This window comes from Danio rerio, chromosome 4 (assembly GCF_049306965.1).
Source record: "Danio rerio strain Tuebingen ecotype United States chromosome 4, GRCz12tu, whole genome shotgun sequence".
Taxonomy (NCBI): Eukaryota; Metazoa; Chordata; class Actinopteri; order Cypriniformes; family Danionidae; genus Danio; species Danio rerio.
In genome coordinates, this window is record NC_133179.1 from 13,176,080 (window position 1) to 13,202,589 (window position 26,510).

The 26,510-nt window shown below is 39.7% G+C and overlaps 1 protein-coding gene and 1 long non-coding RNA gene across 14 annotated transcripts in view; one reads left to right on the top strand and one right to left on the bottom strand.

Moving 5' to 3' along the window:
- Nucleotides 1-26,510, bottom strand: part of LOC141381601 (uncharacterized) — a 103,923-nt gene that overhangs the window by 50,431 nt on the left and 26,982 nt on the right. Inside the window, exons 2-3 of the long non-coding RNA XR_012401992.1 lie at nucleotides 22,194-22,315; nucleotides 5,758-5,871 (exon numbers count right to left, since the gene is read on the bottom strand). This is a non-coding gene — a long non-coding RNA (uncharacterized lncRNA). The remainder of the gene's footprint in view (nucleotides 1-5,757; nucleotides 5,872-22,193; nucleotides 22,316-26,510) is intronic.
- The window catches only part of lmo3 (LIM domain only 3), a 66,570-nt gene continuing 50,426 nt past the window's right edge, over nucleotides 10,367-26,510 (top strand). For 2 of the 13 annotated variants that reach the window (XR_012401573.1, XM_005164633.5), the window contains exons 1-2: nucleotides 10,367-10,580; nucleotides 18,422-18,635. Coding sequence is in view for 10 of the 13 variants with exons in the window: in XM_005164633.5 (XP_005164690.1) it covers nucleotides 18,430-18,635 (206 nt within the window). In the remaining 3 variants the exon portion in view is untranslated. Of the gene's footprint in view, nucleotides 10,965-13,491; nucleotides 17,668-17,770; nucleotides 17,994-18,421; nucleotides 18,636-26,510 lie in introns of those variants that run through there. The other 11 variants (XM_073946059.1, XM_073946057.1, XM_005164631.5 and 8 more) reach the window with 11 other exon arrangements.

The window sequence follows — 26,510 nt, forward strand, 5'->3', positions numbered from 1 at the left end:
AAAAAAAGGAAAGATGGGTAGTGCAAGTTAGAGAGAGACGTAGAGGAGTGAGATGTAAAGGTTCTCAGTTTGCTTGTACATCAACCCCGTTTTCGTCGCTGTGTACCATATGAATCAGGGAAAAAAGCCGCAATCCTGGCTGGCTTTGAACCACCAAAAGAAGCTTGAACTACACGCCTAATTTGCAGCTTTATGCCAGAACACATTCCCATCAAGCTCACAGGGGTTGTGACATGAGAAACCAAATTTAAAAAGGGGGGGATGCGTCATCCGAGTCGGATGCTTATAATATTTGCTGCCTTCTGTACTGGGGACTACATGTGATGCAGACAAACTGATTGATTTATGAATGTAGCTTTTTCTAGCTAAGAGTGATTCAAACTTTGGGAGCCCCGATAGGCTGCATGGTTTGTAGAAAGTCAGTGAACATTTGTGCTGGAGTAGACTTTGCAGAGTGGCTCGCCTCAGGGTCAAAGAGTGGTGATTTTTAGCTTTGATTACGAAGTGCATTTGTCACAGCATTGTTTCGACAACCTTATGCAATGCTACAGAGTATATTTCCATCAAGAGTTGCATTCATTTTGGCAGACATAATAGAAGCACCTCCAACATCATATTCTAAGTAGAACCACTCTAAAGTCTACTTAAGTACATCCCAGAGATGTTCAATGGGGTTAAAGTCAATCAGTGGTCAATATATATATATATATATATATATATATATATATATATATATATATATATATATATATATATATGAAAACAGACCTATACACGCCTTCCAGAGTCTAAGCCAGGGGTGTCCAAACTCAGTCCTGGAGGGTCAGTGTTCTACGTAGTTTAGCTCCAACTTCCTTCAATCGACCACTCTGAAGTTTCTAGTATACCTAGAAAGAGCTTTATTATCTTATTCAGGTGTGTTTAATTGGGATTAGAACTAAAATCTGCAAACCCTGTAGGACCGAGTTTGGACAACCCTGGTCTAAACCAAATGAATTTTGGCTTTGTTGTCCTAAAATATGAAGATGCAATATTATCTTCTGATATGGTTTTTAAGGGATAATTAAACCTTAATTGCAATTTGTCCCAAACAGTGTGAGTTTTCCATTTCAGGTGCACCAACAAGTAGGGTTATTGAAAAATTTTACAATTTAATTTGCCATTGATGTACAAGCTCACATATCCCCTTTATTTGTTTATCACTTTGAATCTCATTTTTCACTACACACAGCATTATGGCAAGCGTTCTCAAACCTTACCCCAAAGATCTACTTTAATACAGTTTTGCTTTAACTTTGACCAACTCACCTGTATCTTTCTAGTAATCATGAAGATATAGCATGCTCAGATGTGTTTGATTGGGGTTGAAGCTTAAGTAAAATGGACCACCTTGTGAGACTGAGTTGAGGACCCAAACATTATGGGACAGTATATGTATAGTGTCGGAGGAAAGTACAATTAATTTAGGCTGCATTGCAAATGAGATAAAAGTGCATCTGAAGTGCACTTAGAAGTGTGACCAATGACCCAATCCCTAATGACACATTTTATGTGCACTTGTGATTTTGCAGACTTAGGTCCAATCCCAATTCTATTTTTTTACCCATACCCCTCCCCCTTGGCCCTTGAAACAGAGTGTGAAGAGTGTACCTAAGAACCTAGTGTACCTTTCAGAGTGTACCTAAGATACGGTACAGCACTACAACACCTGCACACGTCATAATATGTCATCGTGATCTCTTGCTTCATATGAGATTGAGGATGGCGACTGCTGTAGTTATTCCAGGTGCATTTTTTATTTATTCTTTTTTTTTATTTTATCTTTAGGAAATCACTGAAGGCAACGAAATCATGTTGTCTAAACGATATATTGTGGCGAAAAGATTGTAACTGTACTGTGTACCGTTGTAGATGGTGTATGCTAGGAAATTTTTGTACCCCTTAGTTGAGCGTGGGCCTGAAAAATCTCCTTTTCAAGGGCTATCTAGCACTTTCCCTTAGCTCTACGCCTTCAAGCTGAAGAGGATTGGGACACCCCTAACGCTTTACTTGAACGTGCAAAATGAGGTAAGGGGAAGGGCTAGAATTGGGATTGGGCCTTACAGTGTCTGCCGTGTGCATGAAGCGCATGAGACTGTAAGTCAGGGGTGCAAGACTCAGCTCGTGGGGCTCACAGCACTGCAGAGATTAGATACCATTAAACATTCCTAATTTAATAAACCTGATCCAGCTAATCAAGTCTTACAGGGTTATTTATTGGTTTTAAAAAAGGGTAGAAACTAAACACACGAATACGTTAAGAAAAAATTTACAGAAGTGTGCTCATGCATGCCTGCTTTGTGGCCTTAATGTGCACTTTGAGCAGACTTCTACCCATCAGGGTGAAGGGTCTTGCTAAAAAACTATTACGTCAATGGCCTCCTCAAAATAACCCCTCATTACTTTAATACTCCCACTCTGAAGTGTAAAGAGATGAAGCTTTTACAATAGAGCAAAGCCATATTCACACACAAGACTGGACTCTGAACCTTGGGGTAAATATCTGGCGCAGTTTTATGATGTCACAAGCTTTTGCAGCAGCTGTCTAGCGGCCAGCAAAGAGTGACAGTTGCTCTAGCCACTGTGAAATGTGGCGATTAGCCATCTTAATTAGCTGTCGTCTCCAGCTCAGGCCCCCCTCGGCATGATGGAAAGTTTTTCTCCAAGGATCGATCATAGCAAAGTGGAGGAAATCGTCTTTAAACCCTTTTTTTCATACCTCCAACTTACACACAAGAAAAAAGGTTGCAAAGTTAGTCAAGGCTGTATCAAAAAGATTCACCACCAGGGACCAAAATATTAGTCAAATAATGCCATCTAAAAGCCACTTCAGCTGATTTTCCTTTCAGTCTAACTTGTGTAGCCTTACCTTGAGAGCACTCAATAGCATGGAAATAAGTGTATTGCTTTGACTATGTCTCTTATGTTTTAAGCCGATGAGTTTTGGAATCTGCCAAATTCACAGCCCTCATTGAAGGTGAAGGTTAATGCTTCTCATTCAAACAACAGAGGTGTAGGTGCTTAGAATGCCACCTATTGACGTGCAGAAAATTAATTTTAAACGAAGCATATTTTGAAAAGCTCGCCAAAGCGCAAATGCTTCCATCACCGTGGCCAACAAGTGTCTGCACACTTACCACACTCTATTCCATTTCATTTTTGTAATGAGGCCATTGTGAGGCCTGTCTGCGCACGCTTTTAGTTCATCCCGAGGACCTCACCTTGTGTGTTTTTGAGTCAATTAGCATTGGGGAATAGAATGAGCTAGAGGCTAATGGCTCTGAACAGAGGGGTGATGTCCTTCAATGTTTCAAATAAAGAGAGAGACTGTACAATGTCAAAGCAGATGGAGGCTGGGCCATCGTACCATTGCCTCTCTTGTACTGATCAAGGTTTAGCTCCCCCTCCTTGAATCACAGGTTTAATTATTTTAAGAAATGGCACAGTGCTGATCTCAGATCAATGTAAAAGGGCAACTTTTACGGTAGCAACACCATGTCATTACACTGACTGACGCGTGTGGGTGGGAAAATTGCAGCAAGAGCGCAGGAGAACATCAGTGACATCAATCATCGCTTCATCTTGCCAATTAGTGCTCCCAGATATACACGCAGATGAAAATCAGAGCCTCATCTAACTGGCTGACAGACTCGGAGATCAACCCCCCAGCCTCCAAAACAGCATCAGCAGCTCCAAAACTTTACAACAAGATGTCTTGGTTTTGTTCCTGGGCCTCTGGAGTCATTCTTCTGCGAGGCAAAGTTGCTTGCTTATTTTGACTTCTTTTATTTGCAATTAAGAACAAGCAAACCTAATTTAGACCGTTTTGACTGGTCAAAATAGCATTAAATAATCTTAACAATTGTAAAGTACTGATTTGCATAACCTATGCAAGCAAAGTTTATATAAGTTCCATGGAAATGTTAGATGAGAGTTGAATTGGCAAGACTTGACAGGTGGCATGTTGCCAGTTGACATAGATATATACACTAGATATCGCATAGGGACCCTGAGCATGCGTCAATAGCGCCACCACATTGGTACAGTGCTCCCAAGACAAATGTCATTCAACCGCACTAGTCAAGACAGTGTTATTACGTGAAGATGCGGGACTTTAGCGCTGTCTACGGGTGAAGTAACGTGCAAACAAAGAAAACAAAGCACAAAGGCAGAACATTTCATAGGTAATATTAAGTTTTTTTCTGTTTTTGTATGTTCTGAACTTTTGTGCGAATCAGGTAACGTTATTGATGATAACAGTCACTTACTGCATTCACCATAAGACAAAGAAGCTCCAACTCGCACTAAACACTCGGCTTATGCTAGTTTTGTTGAATAAAATCAGCAAACAATGCAAAAGAAATATGACAACGAGATGCTGCGCTGCCAGAAACTTGTATTATTGTCGGCTAACGTTAGTGAAAGAGGCGTTCGGGGGATTCATTCACAAACGAATCGCTCCCTCCGTCAGTATGAGAAGTGAAAGCAGGAGAAGAGGTGTGCTCAAATCAAATTTAACAGGGAGGGTGAATAGTACATTTCTGTACACACAAACACAAGCTTTTTGTCAGGAATGCCCGTGCGGTCACTGATCCATCAATGTAGAAAAGTGATGTAAAATTATAATTTTCGTATAAAATTACATACTAACATCCTGGAAAACTCCCGATCATAGATATATGTGTATATGTGTATATCTCTGGCTTTGGATGGCCACAGTCCTCCACTGTCCCTTGGTCCCGCATTCATTTCAAAGGAGCGCTACCCTGTAGCAAGATGGCGGCGCTATTGATGCATTCCGTCCAATAGACAACAATAGGCCAGGCGACATCTAATGTATATATCTATGGCCAGTTGATATTAGCATTTAAAAGATTTAGTGCTAAATGCTAACAGGCTAATTTGTTTGATTTAAAGCTTTTAAATGACTGGACTGAACAGGAGCTCAAAATTATGTATAATTTTGTTCATTTTACACAGGTGCTTGTTGCTTAAAATGAAATAGTTATTGACTTTTCAAAGATAAACCTTAGACTGCATGAAAAAAAAGCCTGACCATAACACATGTGCACCAATAATTGCACTCCTCCTGAGCAGAATGAACTCCAAAAAGGCAATTATATTGCAATTCAAGGTACCTCTTTGCCTACAGTACATAACACGACTTAAAGACTGTTTTGTGTAGTACATAAACTAGAGGTTCCATCACAGACGAGCCTCCATTTTACTGTCAACTGATGCTCAGCACTGCAATCAGGGATTGTCGGCAAGAGATTAAAAGATATTTTCCTCTTCAGGCGGAGTAAATTGGTTTTGGATTAAGGCTGATTGATTGCCGCAGAGGTATACAGCAGTCTGTTTGAAATGCTTAGTTCCAAACACACAAAGTCATTTCAACCGAGCTACTCAAGGAAATCATGCTGGATGGAATCAATAGATATTATGTAGCAGGTACCAGTATTGCTCAAGGTTATCATTAAAGGCTTGTAGAAATATTGTTCAATGGCTCATCTTCTTGTGGTTTTGAAAACACGTGTGTCTCCGTGTGGCCTAACACTTAAAAGGCACCGGCTGCTTTATTGACTGTAGAGGCTCCATTGTGATGGAAGATTTAACTGGGAAGTATAAAAGTGACCTCCAAAACTCCAATGAGACCTAGAAGCTTGAGTGTCAAATAACAACAGATATTTAATCACATAAAATGTTTAATTGTCCTACCTTACTTGGATTTACGCTGAATAACCAAAGCGCATACTGTGAAGGGCAGTGAAGTGTTCTTCGTTTATATGTTTGCAGCTCTGGTGTGTTAACAATTTGGATTCATTACATCCGCTGTAGATGAGGAAGCAGGGTAAAACAAGAAAAATATTAATAAAAAGTTTGCTTAAACTATTATTGTATTAGTTGCAGATGTGTATATACACATTGTATAAATATATAATGAAATGCCTTAATAAAGCTATATTATTGCGCAGACGCTCAAAAATTTAATGGTCTAATTAACTTAATGGTCTGTTTTGTCTGTAAATTTATGCAACCTTTTAAAAAGCAGCAATATACTCTAAACATCATAACTATAAAAGCCCAAAACATTGCAAATCAGAAAGACTGACATGAGGAATAGCACCTCGAATGCATACAATTATCCCAACCATTAAAGGCAGTCGCAAATTAAAATGCTCTGATCTAACTGCAACTGGCCTTCAGGCAGTCGAGGAACGCCCTCCTTCTTCAATGGAGTCATGTTGCACTTGGATATTCTAACTCTCAGACTGGCCTTAACAAATTAATTGCTGGTTGCATTAAGTAATCTCCGTTGATTCCCAGTGCGGCAATAGGATAGGCCAGTATCCGATGGACTGGGTATTCTTTAACTTCAAAGGTGTCCCCTCAGGCCTATTACTAAAGGTGATTCTTCAGACTTTGCTGAGGAGTCTCCATTATTCGCTTTAGTTGTCTCTTGGCCAAAAACTAAAATTGGTCTAGAGGGCAGAGAGAGCGAGTTTGGGAGTACGAAACTTGTCATTAAAAACTAGGAATCCCTTGACCCTGGTTGAGGGTCACCTACCTGAAGCAATTATTGGGTGTCTCTTTAAGGAGAGGCTCTTGTGGTCGTTAGTGCAAAGTCACATGTGTCCCATTGTGTCCATTGGGAGCAGAGAACTCTGGGAATCTACTGTACAGTGTGTGTTATTAGATTGAGTGCGACTCTGTACCAGAGTCAAAGGGGTTAGTATATTGTCGGTAACTTATTTGGGATTTTGAAAGGCAAAAGAAGATGATGAGATGTGCAGGATGAATATAAAAGTGCACGCTTCACAGTCTCAACGGGGCAACAGCTAAGCCAGTAAAATAAGGATATAAAAGACCAAATGGCAAGGAACCTGGATACAAACACATGTTCTCTGATGACTACAGGCAATCCATACTAAATATTGCATCTATCCAATCAAGATAATAATATTAAATATAATTATCTCTAAATAATGTTGTATATTAGACTTGATAAACACAAGTTATTGTCTGACCAAGCTTTTATCAATTGGAAAAGCAATGCTTACCATTTATAAAGATGCTTACCAATGCTTTAAAGACTCTGTTATGGAACCCTATTAGTGGTATACAACAATGTGAATGTAACAGCAAACTGTTCAGCGACAAACAACCAATCAAAAGCCAAACAGTGCTGGCCTCATTAAATATTCATGTGCTTTGTACAGTCAGAGAAACTTTCTCATGTTGAGTTTTGTTTCAGAGTGAGAGGGGAGGAAATCAATATGTCAACCAGTAACAGAAAACATATTAATTGGAGTGAAGAAGAGATCTTTTCTGACGGTTTATGGTCAAAAGTCTTTGCAGGAGAAACAGAATGCTACAATTTTTGAGAAAATAAGTCAAACCGATGTGTAATACTGTAGCTCATGTGCTTTGTTTGTCAAATGAATGGCAATGTAAATAGTAAATATTCAATTGTGAAGGTTATCCAGGTTGTAATGTGTGACAATTTCAGAAGCATTCATGGTTTACTCCCCATTTGAGGGGAACAAAATGAAACCAAATATCCCATATGGCCAACATGTTTTATTTAAGGCATACCCTACAGTAGCCTTTTAATTAAGCCTATTGACTCAATTGTTTTTTGGAATAGTATTCTTTCATTACTTCATAAAGTATAACAATTCCTATTTTTAGCATGAAACTTTCTAGGCACATTCTATGGACCATAGTAAAGCTCAATTTTTGATTTATGATTTTGAATTTATGTTTATAGCTCACTGGGGTCAAGAACTGTTACTCTTTAAAGTTAGGTAGGTGTAAATCCTCAAAAGTGAGTGCTGGCTATCAGTAGGCCCACACGGAATTTGCGCGTGCAGAATTCCGTAGATTTTCCGCAGATTTTCCGCAGAATTTTGCAGATTTCTGTAGATTTTTAGCCCATCATTAATTCTGTTTATACACATGAGTAAATGTGTAAATATAAATTTATTTAGTTTTTGTTCAGTAATTTATTACTTTTTATTTCATATATTAAGGTTTTAGTTATGATACTCCGCTGGATACTCCCAAAATAATTCCGCAGAAATCCGCAGATTTTTACCAAAATTCTCCGCAGAAATAGCTAAAAACGTCCGCAGATTCTGTCTGGCCCTGGCTATCAGGTTAATAAACGTTTAAGATGATTGGTTAACTTTTTAGGGTTTTTTAAATAAACTTTTAAGTAGCATTTACCCTTATAAAGCAGTATGGTTTGGATGTGACGCCTAGGTAAACTGATAAAATAACATGATTGATTAACGATCTAAATTAGCAACAAATTTAATGTGGCCACACCTAGAAGATGACATTGCAATAAATACTCCCTATTATTAACAACAGCATCTTCAGCAATTGTTGATACATCATATAGGCTCTTCAAGAGTTCACACTTATTTGATGACTTATAATAAGCTTGTTTTGCATGCTGTCCTGGAAGAAACCTTGAGTTCAAGGGATCATTGAGCCCAGGGCTCCCTCCCTCCTCTCTTTCACAGGGCGATATGTGAGATTGAGCTCAGCTAGATCTCAAAAACTCCCCCGCTGATGTGTCTAAGTTAAACTACTTTGAGAAAGAAAAAAAAAATTATGCTTGGAGCTAGACTATAGTGTCCATTTGGCACCGGAACCCGGTGGAAACTCTCGCGGACACAGGGAGAACATTCAATCTCTCGCCAACCGGCTCTGCGAGGACCACAGCCAGCAGTGTTCTTGCTGTGGGGCAACAGTGCTAGCCACTAGGCCACCTTGCCGCCCAGTCTAGGTGAATGGGGGAGGAGAAGGGGAGGAAGGGGTGTTTCTTCCACACGAAGATAGTTGTAGAACGAAGACTCTGGTTATTTACAGTGACCTAGGAATCATGTGACTGGAGGATCATGATTAGCTAATGCAGGACCGGCTGTGGTCAATTATAAGCACGTGATCCTCTCGAAATTAGTTTATAAATAAACTTTGCATACAATACTGCAAGTAAAGCCAGAAGTATACTTGTCTCATTCATATTACTTGACACAAATGCTTGAGACAATGGCGATTCCTGTCAACTAAGTTGTAATTTGTACAACTGTTGTATTTTTTAGTAATTAAAGGATGCAAATACGCCAAAAACAACTAAATCAAAAGTGTTACTGTATATTACTTTGAAAAAATGGGCCAAAGGTTTCAAGAAGGGTGGAGTACACCAGGGCCTTTATGAAGAATAAAAAAAATACAATCTGGACTTCTTTGAAAAGCCTGTAAAACAGCACATTAAAATGTTTGCGCTCTCACAAAGCTCTGCTGCCTACACGTTCATGTCACATTAACAACACAAACTGTGCATGATCTACAAAAATGATGTCGATGATTGGCACCAAGCACCTACCCTTTCCCCCTTTCCTACCTGTGTGACGAAACAGTCTCCTCTTTTAAGTGCGTAAGCTTGACATTCTCATTTCCCTAAAGTGCTTCGTGTTTTAGCGCAGTGGATAATTAAGGGGGTGAAGGGAGTGGCTCTGATTGGCATTATAAACGCTGCGCCAAATCAGCTCACCGTTCACACCACCTGCCTCTTCCCCCTGCACTCACATTCACCATCAGAGGAATTATTAAAGATAAAAAGGCATTGTGCAAAAAAAAGAGATTCTCCCCTGACAGATATTATCATTACAACCTTTTATCAAAAAGTGCAAACTTGTTTTTTATCCATCCGTCTACCCCCCCTCCATTTGTGTCTCACGCTCCATCCTTCACTCTTTCCCTGGGTATTTCGGCAGGGAGAGAAAAGGAGAACCAGAGAGAGAGAGAGAGGGGGAGCAAAAAAACGAGAAGGGAAAAAAGCTAGACTGAGCTCTGTCAATTGGAGTGAGTGCACTACTAAGTCTGGCTTCACTACAAAGGTTAGCAGATCTGACTGTCAATACTGTCAGAGGAATGGAGTCTTAGGGAGGGGAGGGAGCAAAGGAGGTGGAGACACGAAGGTTAGGTGGTGGGGGAGGCAGGAGGGTTTGCTTTGAGAGAAAGAGATACTTTGATATTTCGGAATGTTAGAAGGGTGAATGTGGAGAACTGGAGGTTGGGGATCTAATTACCGGGCCATAATTGGGGGCTAGGGAATAGGTTGCCGTCCTCTCAACTCGCTGCAGATCAATTATGTTAAGAGAACATCTGTAAGTAGAACTTAATGAGGTCCATTAGAGCAACATGCGCTGCCTTCCCTAACGGTGCTTGTCAGCTTCTTGGATGAGCTGGAGTGTGCTGCTAACTAGGGACCTGGTGAAGGTGCTTAAATAGGCGAGGAGACGTGCGGGCCGGCTCAGGTCTGTTTTGCTTTGCTGCCAGGGAGGGAACGAGATCGCAAGCGAAGAAACAGCCATCGTGGGGAGAAGGAGGGGAATCTTTTTAGAAAAGGAGCGAGGAGGAGTTGCACCAAGGCGGGCTGCGTGTTTTTAACCCGCTCGCCTGGAACTTGACAAGGGAACCGGCTATATTTGAGCTTCCATCTCGTCTTAATCTGCAACTTTTCCTCGGTACAGTATCTTTGATCTTTCAATCAGATTTTTTTTCTTCTTGCTCCTCAAACATATTCTGATCTGCAGCCTCATTAAGAAGCTTGGAAAATGATTGTTCTTGCAATGTTTTAATCTGACCCTAAACCGGAACTAATTGGTGCTGATCTTTAGTTCTAATTAAGGTTGTTAGGATAAAGGATCTCAGGATAATTGCCAACTACTTTGACGCTTTCTCTCCTAAACAAGGAGTTATAGTCGTTTTACAAAGAGAGTGACTGTGGTGGGTGCGCGGGAGCATTAGGTTCTCTGTGTGTTACTAGCAGCGGTTTAAAACTGGGATTAAGTTGAAGCTTCCGTGAAATGAATGGTCGCTGGAGATGCTCAAAGGAGGCTTAAACCAGGGTAAGAGTACTAGGAAATATCTTTTTTTTTTTTACTTCAATCCTCACAGAAACAGATTTATCCCCCCCCCCCCCCCCCCCCTCCCCCCTCTTGTGAAGCCCGGTAATTAAACTCCCGCTTTCATTTCTACCACAAAACGAACCTGCATTGCTCGTGCTCGGATGAAGTGGGGTGGTCGTCTGTCGGATATCCCTCTCTCTGCTGACGTTATATCGCGAGTCTGTGTGCGAAAGAGGGGGTGTGTGAGAAGGAGTGAGAGAGAGACAGAGAGAGAGGGAGGCGAAATAATAAGCAGCTCTTCATTTTAACGACGTCCGTTCGCGCCAAGTGCGCTCGCGCTTCCCGCCACGCGGCTGCGCGCTGTACTGTTTCACGCGAGCGTCACGTTACGTGACGGACGGCTGAGTTCACCTCACCCGGCACAGTCTGATGATGGCACTCTCTAGCTCATCACCCCCAATAATTCAGATATCTTCGGTGAATAATTGACGTGATAATGCGCGAGATGAAGTGGTGGCGGGAGGGTAGAGAAAGAAGAAGGGGTTATAGCGTCCCCTACTCTCCCTCTCTCTCCCTTTCCTTTTTACTCAGCTTAAAGCGTCTCCCCCGCAAATTGCATGATTACCAAGATAGCCCGCTTTGAAATAATTCAATCCATGACAAAACCTAATTACTGGCAGGTAATACCCTGTCAGCTTTAATGCATCTCATCACTCATAATGGAAGCGAGGAGCATTTTATGACCCATCTCATTACTGCTGTATTTTAGGCAGAGAGTGATTGGCATGGGGCCACAATCTTACCACTACCCAACTCTTGTTACCATCAGTTCTCCGTCTCCACATTCTCAGTTTAGTCACTTTTAAACTGCACACTACTTTTGGGCCATGACAGAAAATAAACTCTACACTGACTGTGTGATTATGTTTCCTTTTGTGCGTGTGTATGTGTGTGAGGAAGGAGGGTAGGTGGCACTGAAGGCCTGTGATTCATCCTACCTCGGCAACATGGGCATCAAGCAGTGCTAATTAGAGTGAACAGGTGTAACCAATGGGCGAGGAATAGCTTTAGAAACAGACTGTGGAGAAAAAAAACTGTGAAAACAGTGAAAATTATTAATCTCTCTCTCACACATGAATACACAGTTACAAGTTTTGTCCTGATATTTATGGACTTATAGCAAGTGGACAGCAATCACATACTGTGCGTGCCAGTTTATCTTCAGTTATCGAAAATATGTATTGTGTATCTGGCTAATACAGTTTGATTTAGGCCTCAACGGGTGCAGATGAACCAATAATGTGATTGCTGGAGAAAGAGATCTCACACACAAAGTGCTAGATTCTGTAGGTTTTTGCAGAGGTCATCAGATTAAGAACTGAAAAGGCTATTTTAAATGTGTTATTACATACAACATGATGTGCTTTTTACACTCTTCTCTTCATTGGTATGTTTTCACTTTTGTGAATAATTAGCATGTTGAAGTCAAAAAATAATCTGACTCTTAAATTTCTAGTGATTACAAATACTGACCCCAAGGGTGTATAATAGGCACCAGGGACACCTGAAAAGATTTAGAATAGGAAACACAATGAGCTACATCATGTGCACACACATTTCAAAAAGCACCAGCAGTATTGATATATTAAGTGACTTTAAAATGCATAATGTCCATGCTAAATGAAATCAAATGTAATATGAGTTTAATAAGAACATGGTTTGGTATTTGAGGCAAATCAATTGGAGTGCGGAGGTACATACAAGACAAAAGTTAGGGAATAGCATGTGTTTTTCAAATTACCCTAAATGGCTCCTATGATTAATTTGGTCTGTTCAAGCACAGTATACAAACTATTATTAATCACTGAATACTGAATGAATTGGGTGTGCTGATTCAATAGGAGACTGACATATTGAAAGATTTCAAAATGATGTGCTTAAGAATGCTGTAGAAGTCCAAATGAATGAGTTTGCGCATTTATGGAAACTGAGTGCCTCAACGTTTGTTTTTGGTATGTTTTAGCCATTTTGAGCTTTTTTGTAGATTAAAAAAAATTGATATTAGGTTTTCCTTATTCTGACATCAAATCCTACATTCTTCATAATATGTTAAATTATATGCACTTTCTACAAGCACTTTAACTCCATTGCAGCATCTTATATGCCTGTTTTTCAAACTAAACGCAGAAATAAAAGTTATTTGTGACACTCAAGGTTCTTGATAAAGGCACTAATGCGTAAAAGCATTTTTGTTGTTGTTGTTGTTGATGTAATTGGAATCTCTTTTTGTTTTTCTCAGAGTGTGTTTGCTTGCATTAGGATAATTAAGAGTAAAACAGACGCACGTGCACAAACAGCTGTCCATATACTGACAGACATGCATATGCATGCATAAATGTTTTATTAATCAGACCTATTCTGCTCTCACTATGTAGCAGCACGAAATTGTTGCCTAGCTGCTAAAACAAAGAGTGACAGAGAGAGAGAGAGAGAGAGTGTGTGTGTGTAAACGTGTAGTACAGAGCTCATAGCATGTTTTCGCGCGCGTCTCAGAGAGGTGCGCATTAAGTTTGTGTTAGCGAGCGCGCGCTCCGTTACTCCGGCTGTCGGTAATAACCGAATGACCTTTTCCTCCTCGTGTAATGTCTCACTGGTGAGGGATTGGGTTTGAAGATAATAAAGCTAGGCTTCACTATTCCTCGTTCCTCACTCACTGATGGGCAAGTTGTTGTGAGCCTTCTCAGAATACTCAATACATGACGGCTCGCGCGAGAACACCTGTAGCTTTTGGTGCGAACAACTACTCGTAGATGATCCATGTGGACCTCATTATTTTTAACCTGAAGATCACTCTTATCCGCGGTGCAATGTCAGATTCGTGAACTTTTGCTCCGAGGAATATTGAGTTGGAGTCGGTGCTATCCTAACTTAACCTTCTGCGTAACTTGGTCAAGAAGGTGAGTGTGCGCCGCTTTAATTGTCTTTACCGAACGCATTTCTTGTATTTCTTTTGGAGTTAAATACACGTACTGCTTAATGAACAGGGGTTGCTTTTATCGTTAGTGTTTAAGCTTCAGGTTTGCATGCGTCGGATCATTTGTGCACGTGATTCAATTAATTTCAGAATAAACTAATCCTGCAAAAAGCCAGGTGTGTTGTCATGTATGCACATTGTGGAGCATGCACAAAACGATTGTTTTTACACAATCTGTCTGCATGACAGGAACTAACAACAGATATTCAGAGTAAATATGGGTTCATTATGGGCATCAGTGGTTTAATGAAAAGCGTCTAACTTACACGTAACCTTTCCATTCCACAAAAGGTTTGTTATAGTAGTAAATAAGCATTCATATTATTAAATTGTTCAATGTTTTATAAGAAAACTGAAATATTTTATAAACAAACAAAACAAATTATTCCTCTGTGACTTCAGTGACAAACCACAGAAAACGTGATATATGCTTAAAACTGTAACATGGGATTGATGCATGTAGTTTATTAACACAAAAGTTATTGAATAAGAGGAACTTGGTGCATTTCTAGAGCTTGAAAGAGATTGCGAAAGCTGTTGGGTTGCATCCGTGTTTATATCCTAAAAATGTGGCACGAATCAGAAGATATGCAGTTCATGAATGCTTGATTGCGTTTTAGTATATGCGAGTTCCTGCATGTTGTCTCTTGTATACATCCAACTTCGTGCCTTTTACTGTAGCGCACTGAAATAGGCGAATAGCGAGAGGCACGATAGGATTATAAGATTACGGCGCGCGCGAAGGGGTAAAGCATATGCCTTTGTCATCCGCTGTCATTTGTTCGCCGCCACTTGCCTCGCCACGGCTGCTGGTCGATCTAATTTCATAGTCGAGCACTGTTGTGACAAACGGAGTCTTAACAGCGTGTGGCGCTGAGCGATAGCGGCTCGCTCGCTCTTTCTTTCTCCCTCCCGTGTTTTGTTGATTGGTGTTTTCGTCGTTTTCACTCTTTTCTGCCGGAGCGAGCTGGATTGTTACTTGTAACAAAAGCGAAGCACCCTCGCGCGCATACAGCTGCTCACTTCACGCGCATCTTTGGCTCGCGCCTCGTCTTGTTGCATGGTGTTTCTGGGAGCCGAAGCGGGTCAACCAATGCAGAAAAGGGAGAAAAGTTTCGGTAAGAGCTGCGTTTTGCATCATATCAGTGTGTGTGTGATGGTTTGGTTAAACGAGTGGCTGAGTACTTGGGATGTTTCCATGCGTAGTTTTGTCGCTGTGCAGCTGCATTTGACCGAGCCGACGCATTTGTCTCATTTCCCCGGTGTGAATTTTCGTGGTTTGCTTAGACAATTGTAAATAACGGGCTGTGGTGAGTCGCCGCGTATCATCGTTTCTAACACGTTAGCGGTTTCATTTCGTCGTTTTGCAAGCTGCAAATCTTATTGGCCTTTTCCGTGCACTAGGCTGCCATGGCAACAGTAATTAAACTGATAAGAGGGTGAAATGTCAGCATCTCCGGCTCGCGCAGCTGTGATGTGAAATCAAATTGGTACTTTGCGCCCGGTGTTTGCCAAGTCTCGCCTCGAAATTTCCCCCATCAGTATCCGCGAACAGGGAAGCGCACAAAGAGCATCACTATGCGAACGGGACATGATGAAATATCTGAGTGAGCAAAGACAAAAAAGACACCAATGTCCCGGGCCTATAGGGATGAGTAGCACATAAACGATTTTAGTTGCGAATTCTTTCGTGCGTAACGATCCCGTTCCGTTAATGCTGCTTTTAGCACTCCTGATGAAGAAATGCTGAACTGAGCTTCGTATTGTATTTACTTTGCTTAGACATCTATTGCCAAACCATGAGATCCATGCAGATTTTATATAGGCTAAACCTTATATAAACTTATATAACATATAAGAAATGTATTGTAGTTCTTTCCAAAGATGCGTTTATACAGACTTTATGAGATGTCACGTTTCAGAGCTGCAGAAATGCAGTCAAATGTGACGTGTTTAACCAATATAAAGATGCTAAATAAAAATTGTGACGTAACAAAAAACTGTGACAAGGCTTAATCCATTTAGTAAAATAAAACCAAGCCTGATACTGATTATAAAAATACCCCTATAATAAAAATAAATGACATTCGGTAAGTATTACACCTCACAAGCTTTAAATGGGCTATTACACTGTTATAATTGTTTCTTAATTTCAAGTGGAACATAACGAAAGTAATAATAACAGAAGTTCAACCAACCGTCATGTTACTCCAGGAAAAGCTCCAATGATTCCCTAATTTTGAATCGCTAAAAAGAATCGGCTCACAAGAGTCATTTGTTCAAAAGTCAAACTACACTATTAGCACTGCATGTCTCGGATTCACTAAAAACAACCGACTCATAAGGGTAACTCGATTTGGATTTAGGCTGTACTGTTCAACCGGTATGTTTCATATTCACGAAAACGAAACCTGAATCTAGAATCGAACTATATGATTCCGATTCACTAATAAGAACTTGTTCAAACGAGTCATGAGTTCATGATTTGAACTAAAATGACCATGCTAAGTGCAGAAAACAGTCTCAGTGTGGTTCAGGGCAGTTTTTCTGCATCAGTGGCAAAATCATTTAGTTTTTGTGTTTATAAAATGCCTACCCTGGCCCAATCCTCGTGTTAGAATAATCTTTTGTTCACTATTTGAAATAACAAAATCGATGAGGCCATGAACATCCCACACTCCTATTAGAGAACACCGAATTGGGCATCCAAGCTCTGAATAGAAGGTCTAGTTGGTTTGTTTCACAATCGATTCATTTGGGACTAACAGTGATTGCAGACGGAGGGGAGTCGAAACTCTAACTTCTTTAGCTTGGTAATGAGAGGCGGTGACTTTGTTGTGTTAACCAGACGAGCTAGGGCTGTGCGGATGAGTGGGACTGAACAAGGACGCATAGCAGAGGAAATCAGCCGTGTGCTTCTCTTACAATCCAATCCAGCCAATTAAAAGCTCAACAGCTTAAACACAATGGGACAAACAGTGCGGCGGTGCTACCTGTCTGATGTGCCTCCTTGCTGTTTTCCCCTCATCAAGCCCTCGCCTTTGAATAAACTCAAAATAAAGCATCATAAAAACGCCAGTGAGGTCGAAGGAATCATCATTATCCCTTGCCTCGTTTTCATTGAATGTTCCTACATCTTAACGAGCATGGTCTTACAGCAGAAAGAAGTTGTTCACAGTCTAAGCCTATGGTACTGCATCAGATATTTGCTCTAGGCTATAATTATGACCCTAGAGGGATCGGCTACCTGCTGTTCCTTTCCCTGCATTGTAATGCTCAGTTGAATTGAAACAATTTCACACCTGTCCTCAGTCTTACTAATTGGTGCACTGTCTTGTTTATTTTCTGTGAGGGCCAACTGCCACGCTTTTGGCAAATCATTTTTGAAAGTAATTATCGTCAAGGCCACATGTTAAAAAAAGAGAAGCGGCAAACTCTCTCTCTGTTAGCTATGGAAGAGTCTTAATGGTCTGCAAAAGTGTTGACATGCACGACTATTTAAAGGGATAGTGCAGCCAAAAATAAATTCTAACATCATTTACTCACCATTGTGCCATTCCAGACCCTTTCTTCCGTAGAATGCGAAAGCTGATATTACGGATGTTTCACTTTCATTGCATGTTTTACTTTTTTTCATCCAAACACTGAAGCTCTTGTAATGACACGAGGGTGAGTAAATGATTTTTGTGTGTGTGCAGAATCTAACACTTTTCTTGTCAAGTAGTCCAAACAAGGCTTTTTAATCTCATATTCCTCTATGAATGTATTTCAGCGAGATTGCCTGGACAACGCATCGTGGCGACGAGCGCATTATAACTATCCCGAGGGAGGTCCTCAATTCAGACAGAGACACTCAATTTACCACAGCTGAGAAATCTCTCGGTGACCCTCTCACTCAAAGTTCACAATTTCTCACTGCTTGCGCTCTCACCCCCTCCAAGAGCAGCATATACATTAGGTGGAATCTATGGCTCTGACAGCTTCTCCTGCACAAGGTGAGAAATGGGGACTGTCGCAGAAGCAGGACAACGGGGCAAAATCAGACGTACTTGTAAAAATGTGGGACAAAAACTTTTTGGGCCGGGACAGGAGCAGTGGCGTGGGGGGAAGTGGGGTACAGCTTACTCTACTCTGTATGGAGGGAGAATACTAATTACGGGCCTTCAGCATGAGCCCACATTGTTCCCTTTCTACCCAACAAAGCCCTTTCACGCCCTGTAAAGGGCTACACAATGCCTGCTCTGGGGGCAAGCTTTGGTCCCTCCCCTAAAGAGGGGGAAGAGGAGGATGTTAGCTACATTGGCTTCTTGTTATTGTTGATAAAATACTGTGTGTTCACCCCTTGATTGAAATGCACGGCACATAATTTACTGTCAAAAGACACCTGGAACTATGTTCTCAACTTGTCACCCTTTCTCCGCAGGTATACAAATGCTCTCCGTCCAGCCGGACACCAAGCCAAAGGGCTGTGCCGGCTGCAACCGGAAAATCAAGGACCGCTACCTGCTGAAGGCCCTGGACAAGTACTGGCACGAAGACTGCCTCAAGTGTGCCTGCTGCGACTGCAGACTCGGCGAGGTGGGATCCACACTGTACACCAAAGCCAACCTCATCCTCTGTCGGAGGGACTACCTACGGTAAGAGAAACACTCACTATTTGTATCACCCTGTAGACACCACTGATCGCACGTTACAAGATGTCACTGAAACCTGAACCGCATTCAAAAGAGACCTCTCTTGGGCCTTGTGTCAAATCCCAAACAAAGCCAAATGCCACAATGAGCCATATTGCTGTTAACACTGGCTTTAATGGCTGCCCTTAACGCCCAGCGTTCTCCCATGCTGTTAGATATCCTTTGCTCTTCATAATAGAAAAAGGAGCTGAAAGGGGATCTTTATGAGCCTATAAACTGCTGCCATTTCTGTGAGTTTTCAATGGATTCACTTGTTGGATCCAATCAACACACTGAAGCTTGATGGAGGGGCATTGTTTAGCCAGAGACCACCCTGGTTCTTGTTCAATCAGCTTACCTTTGTCCACTGATGGAAGGGTTCCCTAGAAACCCGACCTCTCAATTACATGCTTTTCTATCCAGGTCCCAAACAAGCAGGACTTTTAAAGCAACAAGTCTGCTGCATTTCTGACAAATGCTTTCTGCAAAAACAATCCTCCAGAAGGAATGGCAATCTAAAAATCTTTGAGTTTCTTTTTCTTGGCCTTTAGGTGATTAAAAATGGTTGCGTCATTTGACCTTTGATTTTTGACTATGCAACAATTTTTCTAAACTATTATTTTAAAAATGCAATGGTCCCACTTTATATTAAGTGTCCTTAACTACTATGTACTTACATCAAAAAATAAATACAATGTACTTACTGTGTTTATAATGTATTTGAGAACACTTGTGGTGCTTTTAAGTTGGGGTAGAGGTTGGGTTATGGACAGGTTTGGTGGCATGGGTAGGGAAAGGGTGGGTTAAGGTGTAAGGGATGGTCAACAGTGTATTTACAAATGTAATTACAAACGTTAATGACAGATGTAATTACATACATGTATTTAATCAAGCATAAGTACATAGTAAATACATGTATTTACACAATAAGTACATTGTAACAAACTATTAATTCATGTGAAAGTACATATTAGTTAAGGCCACTTAATATAAAGTGGGACCAATGCAATTAAAATTTGTCCTTATGTCGCATTTGGGTCAATTATAGTCTTTGAGATAATTCATGAAAGCATCTTTAAAAATGTATAGATATATAATTTAGGATACTTAAATTACCTAAAATGATCTTTTGAGAGATGTTACACATCATATGTTTGGGGCAGTTTTGACCCGCATATGTTTACTGAGTATCATTAGGTATCAAAATACTTATGAAGCTATATTAGTGCATTATTCTCTTTATCTCACATAACCTAATTTACATCAAGCCTGACATCGTCAGATTGCACACTTGAAATAAGTGAATCGAAAGACTAGGATATTAATTTAATGATATTATCAAGATATTAGGATCAATGCAACAAAACCATTACCACAGAGTTACGATGTGTTCATTTACAATTTACCATCATTGTATCATCAGAATTAGCATGAAGCAACTCAATCAGTGCAGCATTTTGTTCCCTCCTAGTCTTTCTACCAAGCAGTTACACACACTTGTACATGTAAACGTGTGCGCTATGTATATAAAATGATACAAACGCTCAACGAGATGCTCCAGGGAGTCACAGCTTTGTGAGAGTGCTAGAAGCTACAGTAGGCGCTTTTGAAAAGGCACAGTTCATTTAATTTTGGCATGGGCGATGAGAGAGTCTCCATTAGGCGCGGTACACAAGCAGGCTTTGGGGAAACGCGACTGTAAAGCATCGCCAGAGGGCCAGAGGCAGGCTGAGATTACCATCTCGCAGTAAGCCTCATTGACTGTGCCCTGCTAAACTGCATCTTCATTCACGACAAGTTGGTGCCTCAAACAACAGCGGCAGAGATAGATGTGTCATTAGGAGATGGCAGTGTATGAGCTACGCCAAGGGTTTCTACCATGCGCATGTGTATTTTCTACCTTTTAATAATTCGAACACCTCAACCGCTAAACCTAATGCACCTAATGTGATTCTTTCATCCTCAAAGTTCAAGGATACTAAATCGATTCGATTCTGGCCATCACAAAGTCTTTCTTCACCTCCAGCTCCACGTCTTCTCTGCAACAGCAAATTAGGGGCGAGCATGGCACACTACCAGTCCCTCAAATCACATCTGCAACACCACCAGTCCTCCCGCACTCCCCTCGATTGGATCGTTTCCTTATTTATTTTCTTAAGTTAGTGCAGGGGAGATAAGAGATAGACTTAATCCCTTCCTCTTTGTTCTGTGTTCTCGTTCGCCCGTCCTTATTCCAAGTAAATTATGCTTGGATTTATTATACAAGATTCCCCCCCACCCCCACCGTCCGCACAGAATCAATCCAGTCCTGTTTAGCAGTGTGGCATGTTATTAAGGCTGACATAACCAGGGTTAATAGAATTCTTCAGGGGTCTACAACCATGAGCGATGTGATCCCACCAGCTGAGAAATAATAATCCCTATCGCAACACACACAAAAACAAATTAAATAAGGGAAAAAAAAAGATTTATGCCTTCCTGGACCTGTCTCCCTTAGTATGTTTTATCAAGGATGATGTGGGGTTTTGTTGAAAGGAGAGGCAGAAATCGTTTTTTTGGTTTGAGGATAGAATATCATTCGTTTCATATTCAAAGCATCGAGAAGGTAATTATCGAGTCGGGCCTGACGATTGCTCTGAATATACAGAAAAACGACCTGTCATATCAACAACAAATGATTCTTTTGATACCAAGCCGACATCTCCATTGATGATAAAGGTAATAACCGGCATGCCAGTGTTTATGCCGATGCAGTTACATTTCATAGCGGGAAGCGATAAAGTTAAAAGGAGCAGACCAAAAAGGCAAGTCGAGAAACGGGCAAAAATGAACCCTGTCAGAAAGTAGTTACCGACAGGAAAGCCTAGCATGCGAGCAGGGAAGCTGTTAGGCATCAGTTAATGGAAAACTGTAAATTTCAGGCATCCATTTTAAAGACAGCGCAGGGTGACCACTTATTTATTTATCTATCTATTCATTCATTTTTTTAATCCAACTTCAATTTTCCTCTACAGTGGTTTTACTAAGATTGTAAATGCAGGCAAACTCACAGGGCAGTCAACATGACTGGATTTATTACCGTTATGGAAAGCTGGCTATCGGTGAAAGATAACCAACATGTAAAGCACGGTTTGGTTGTAATAACTTGCTTTTTTTTCCACTCCCTTCCTCTCTCGGCCTTCATTCAGGAACCACTCTGTGGTCCGCATCTACCTTATGCTGTGTAAACTTTTGGAAATGAACCATAAAAATGTATCTTTGACTTTTTCAAACAGTTTTTTGCATCTGCAGATTATATGCATTTATGGATGTGCCACATGTTTATCTGTAGGTCAACAAAATGTGAGGACGGAATTGGTCTTGTGATTCGTTTCTGCTGCGCATTTACAGCACAGATAAATTATAATTACTTTGTTGCGACAATGATTTCAGGATTGCACATTTTGAACGACAAAGATAAAGTAGAGGCATTAAAAAATGTAGGTGGCTTACACTCTTTATAAAGGGGAAAATACACTGTACCTCGGATGCAATCGCTGCTCTTCACCACCATGCAAAGTGAAGTTCGCCCACTATCGCCCTTGAAAAACATGAGAAGCATCATATTTGGGTTTGTGCCACGGAGCAGTCCAAAGAGTCACCACCTAAGGAGACAGAGACAAATTATTTGAAAAATCGCACTATGTGGACCTCAACACAAACCGTGTGCAATCAGCTATTTTAGTTTAATCTATGTTTCGTGTGCTGTGCAGGTGTGCAATACTCATTTTTTCCCCTTCGGCTAACTCTCCTTGTAATTTCGTAAAGGTCACCAAAGCATAACTTCTTAGTTCAGAAGTTCTCCAGTGCTCTAGTTTAGTTAAGAGCAATCATTCTCAAATATGAATGCGTTTATTTATTTACTTCCAGCTGACGTGACACTAAAGAAGCAAAGTCGCAGCCGTGTTGTCTGTTAAAGGTTAGCCTGGTGTCTCCTGCGGGACTAGCGCAATGCGGCCCGGTGTAGTTTGTCTTGTTTTCTCCTCGCAGTCGTTTTTTGAAGGCAGCTGAAAGATTGAGGCCATCGCTTGTTCTAATGACCAGTGCAGATGTTCACAAACAGTGCACTGCTCTCTGTCTCTGAAGGGCATTAGATAGGATTTTGGGTATGACAAACACTGAATGCTAAAACAGAGCACTGCTAGCATTGCACACTGTTTTGCAGTCAGAATCGGTGTTGGAAAGTAAGTAATGTAACAATAGTTTAGCAGTCGTCAAAATCTAGTTATGGAAGTATTTATGTAGGATGATAAAAGGGTAAACTTCTGGTTTTTGTAATGCACAAAAATTGTACCAAAGTGGGTCAAATGAACTGATTTGAATTGGGTTAAGTTGAACAAATAATATTTGCGCTGAAAATTCTGATTAATTTTATTTTTTAAGTGGAGTTTTATAAATTACTTTTAAAGGGATCACATGCTATGATTGATCACAGCTGGTCCCGCATCCCAATCATTGTTAAACCAATCAGATAAATCCTAGCCTTCAGTAAATAGCCTGGTTTGTTTTACTTCAAGTATCTTCGTTTTGAAGAATCCCCCTATTTCCACCTTTACCAAGGGGAGCTTTCAATACCTTGCTGATCTTGGACCCCGTTTTATGCTATATGACCAGGCAGGAGCCCTGGGCTCAAGTATCTTTGAGCTCAGGGTTCTCTCCTGGGACATCATGCCAAACCTGCAATCAGTATCAAGCAATAGCTAAGCATCAACTCTTGAAACAAGAGTGTAAGGGTTGGTGTAAGTGTAAATAAAAGTAAAACAAGCTTAGAATAAATTTTGAAATTGTAATGGCTAGTTATTTTCTATCATTTGACACCATCTATTTGTCTTATGATTTTTGTATCACACTATAAAAAAATATTTTAATTAATGACAATGTTTTAACAATTTTTTTTAGAATTATAGGACCTTGATGTCTAATCAAGTTTTGATTTAAAAAATGAAATGAAATGAAATGGAAAAACTTTACAAAAGCAAAAATAAATGCAAAAAAAAAACGCAAAAAGTGCAAATTATATATTCAACAAAGGCAGCAACACCAAAGCTCCAAAAATGCAATTTTAAATTGAAAAGGCTGACACAAAACATGTAACGTTTCAAGCCACACGACTCTTCAAAAGACAGTGTTCATCATAATCAGGTGCTCCCTTTTGTACACTTCCGGATCACATGATATCCTATATCCCATAACAGGAAAAACGAAAATATATACATATATAATACATATATTAATTATACAACTTAGATATTTTAAAGGAAAATACAGAAACAAACCATACTATTATATCACAAATTATGAAAAACAGAATTTACCAGGATACAAAAAATTACAACAAAATATACAACAGAAAATAAGCCAAAAAACACCATATAAAAAGCCAAACACCTAATTAAACATTAAAGAATTATTAATGAAAAAGACTCCTCGTTTAAACTTTTTAAAGACAATGGATCTAAAGTGAAAATTCAAAAGGCTTCACTTTGTAACAGCAGTTTGTTAAGATCACCCCCACGACGTGAACACTTCTCAACTTCAATGCCTATACATTGTAGAGTGGAGACAGAAAGTCTCATAACTAAAAAATGCTGCAAAACTGTAAACTTTGAAACAACTTTGTAGCAGTTTTAAAATATGTATTGTTTGGGTTGGTAATTTATTGTACAAAAAACATGCAGTACAATTTCGGTTATTTAACAATTTCTTTGAGCACATTTAAATAGCAATCTGGTGGTAAAAACAAATAATCTGTTTTACATCTAAATATATTCTGCAATTAACTAGCATCACTTGAATTAGCTTTTTTTTACTGTATAAAATTATATGATCAATAATTCCTGACAATGTGTGTTTTTGTATAATGCTATGCTACTTAAAAAGAAGTACTAGATATAGTGCTAGAAATAACTTTGTTTGCATCTTAAAGTCAGCAACACATTTTTTTTTACAGTGCATCTATTTAATAACTAATCTTCTCCATGGTTAATATATTGAATTTTGTTTGGAAATTCAATCCAGGTCTGGACTGATTCCAGTCTACAGCATATAAACAGCCTTTTAAAAGCAGGTGAAACGTGCTCTTTGGATTAAGATAAAAGCATTTTATAAAACTTACAAAACAATACAGTTGACAGAGGAACAATTCACCATTCCCATTGAGGTGTTTAACTTCAGCTTGATTAAAATGCTATCCAACACATTAGACGAATGTTGATCGGTTTTTAAAACATCAAAATTCTTTATAAGCATCCCATGTTACTTAAGTTGGCAGCGCCATTTCAAGCTGACAAATTTCTAGGCCCTCGGGGACATGTTTGCAAGGTCGGCTATTGAAAAGTCTCTGCATCCTACATAAAGCTGTTTTCTCTGGGTGCACCTGTGCTGTAATTGTTTTTTCTTTTTTTCTGTCTGTTAAACAATAGCTTTTTTCTCTTCATTTAATTTATTTATTGTCATTAATCTTACCGTCTTTGTGATGCAAGACATTTGAGATTTTTGTTATACAGTATATATTATAGTTTCATCGTGAGTTGGTGTGTTTTTTTTTCTTTGTCCATCTCCGGTTCATCCGTTAATGACTAAAAAAGTGCTCCACAGTCTTAATTAGCCAAGAAAACAATCATCTAAATCTTAAGTGGGAAGTTGATGCATAACATCTCCATGAACCTTTTTTTTTTAATCAACAACAAGAATTTTAATTAAAATTTGAATTAATGTCTAAGCAAAAGTGTATTATTTAGGCACTCTGACTGGTCATAATAATTAAAAAAAGTGTTGTTTTAAAAAGTTTCGAGCGTCAACTTTACAAAAGTAACATTTTCAGACAAGTCTGTGTGGCCTTATGAACTCAGAAGAGGAAATATTGATGACTTTAAGGAGGTAAATCCTCGTGGAGAGGTGCTCCAGTAGGAGTGTTGCAGGATCGCAGGCACTTGAGGTGTGGATTCGGCGGGTGTTTCGCGCTCAGTCTCAACGGCACTCGTTACAACAGAGCACTCAGCGTGTACAAAAGGGCTTCTTCTCGGTGAAGATTTTAATGGTGTTGCGGCTCTGGACACTTTACCTCTTTATCCCCTTCGTCTCATTAGACAGCCCCTCACCGCCTTCTGTTCCTTTCTGCTGAACTTCATACTTTGATACTGCGAACGAAATGTTGTGAAGACCAGTTTTCATGCAAGCCGGGTCACTCAAGAGTGACTTTCTTCATGCAGCAATTACTCTTTTACTATCTTAATATCAAGCCAAACTTTTAATAGATCTGTGAAAAAGATTCTAAAAAATGTATGTCACCTATAATTTAGGCAATTATAACATAATATATAATGTTTTAGAGTTATAGAGTAGTGGAATATTATGTATGACTTGCATCTGCCATCTTTAAACATCTAATTTTAAAAATATTTAGCTTTTTTTTTAAGTGAAGGAGGGATTTTTACACTTTCTTTTTAGAACTTAATTGTTTTATGTTCAATCTGCTCAAATTTTGGCTAACAAATTTAACTTAATTCCTTCAGGCCCTCCAAACAGAAATCGATTGTGTGGAACCCAGCAATTTTTACATTGTTGAAGATGACGTGGTTCTTAAATAATTAACTAAAAATATCTGTATTGACATAAACATTGTCAGTTATGCCTTAAATGTATGTGTAAGCAGTTGGGGATACTCTAATGTGTATCATTATGTTAGATCCGTGCATCAGGCCTTTTGTCATTGATGTTAATTAAACGGCAAAAGAAAAGATGGATTCATTATTTCAGTATAATTTTGCACTTTAATGCTTCTGTTAAATATATTTTAAT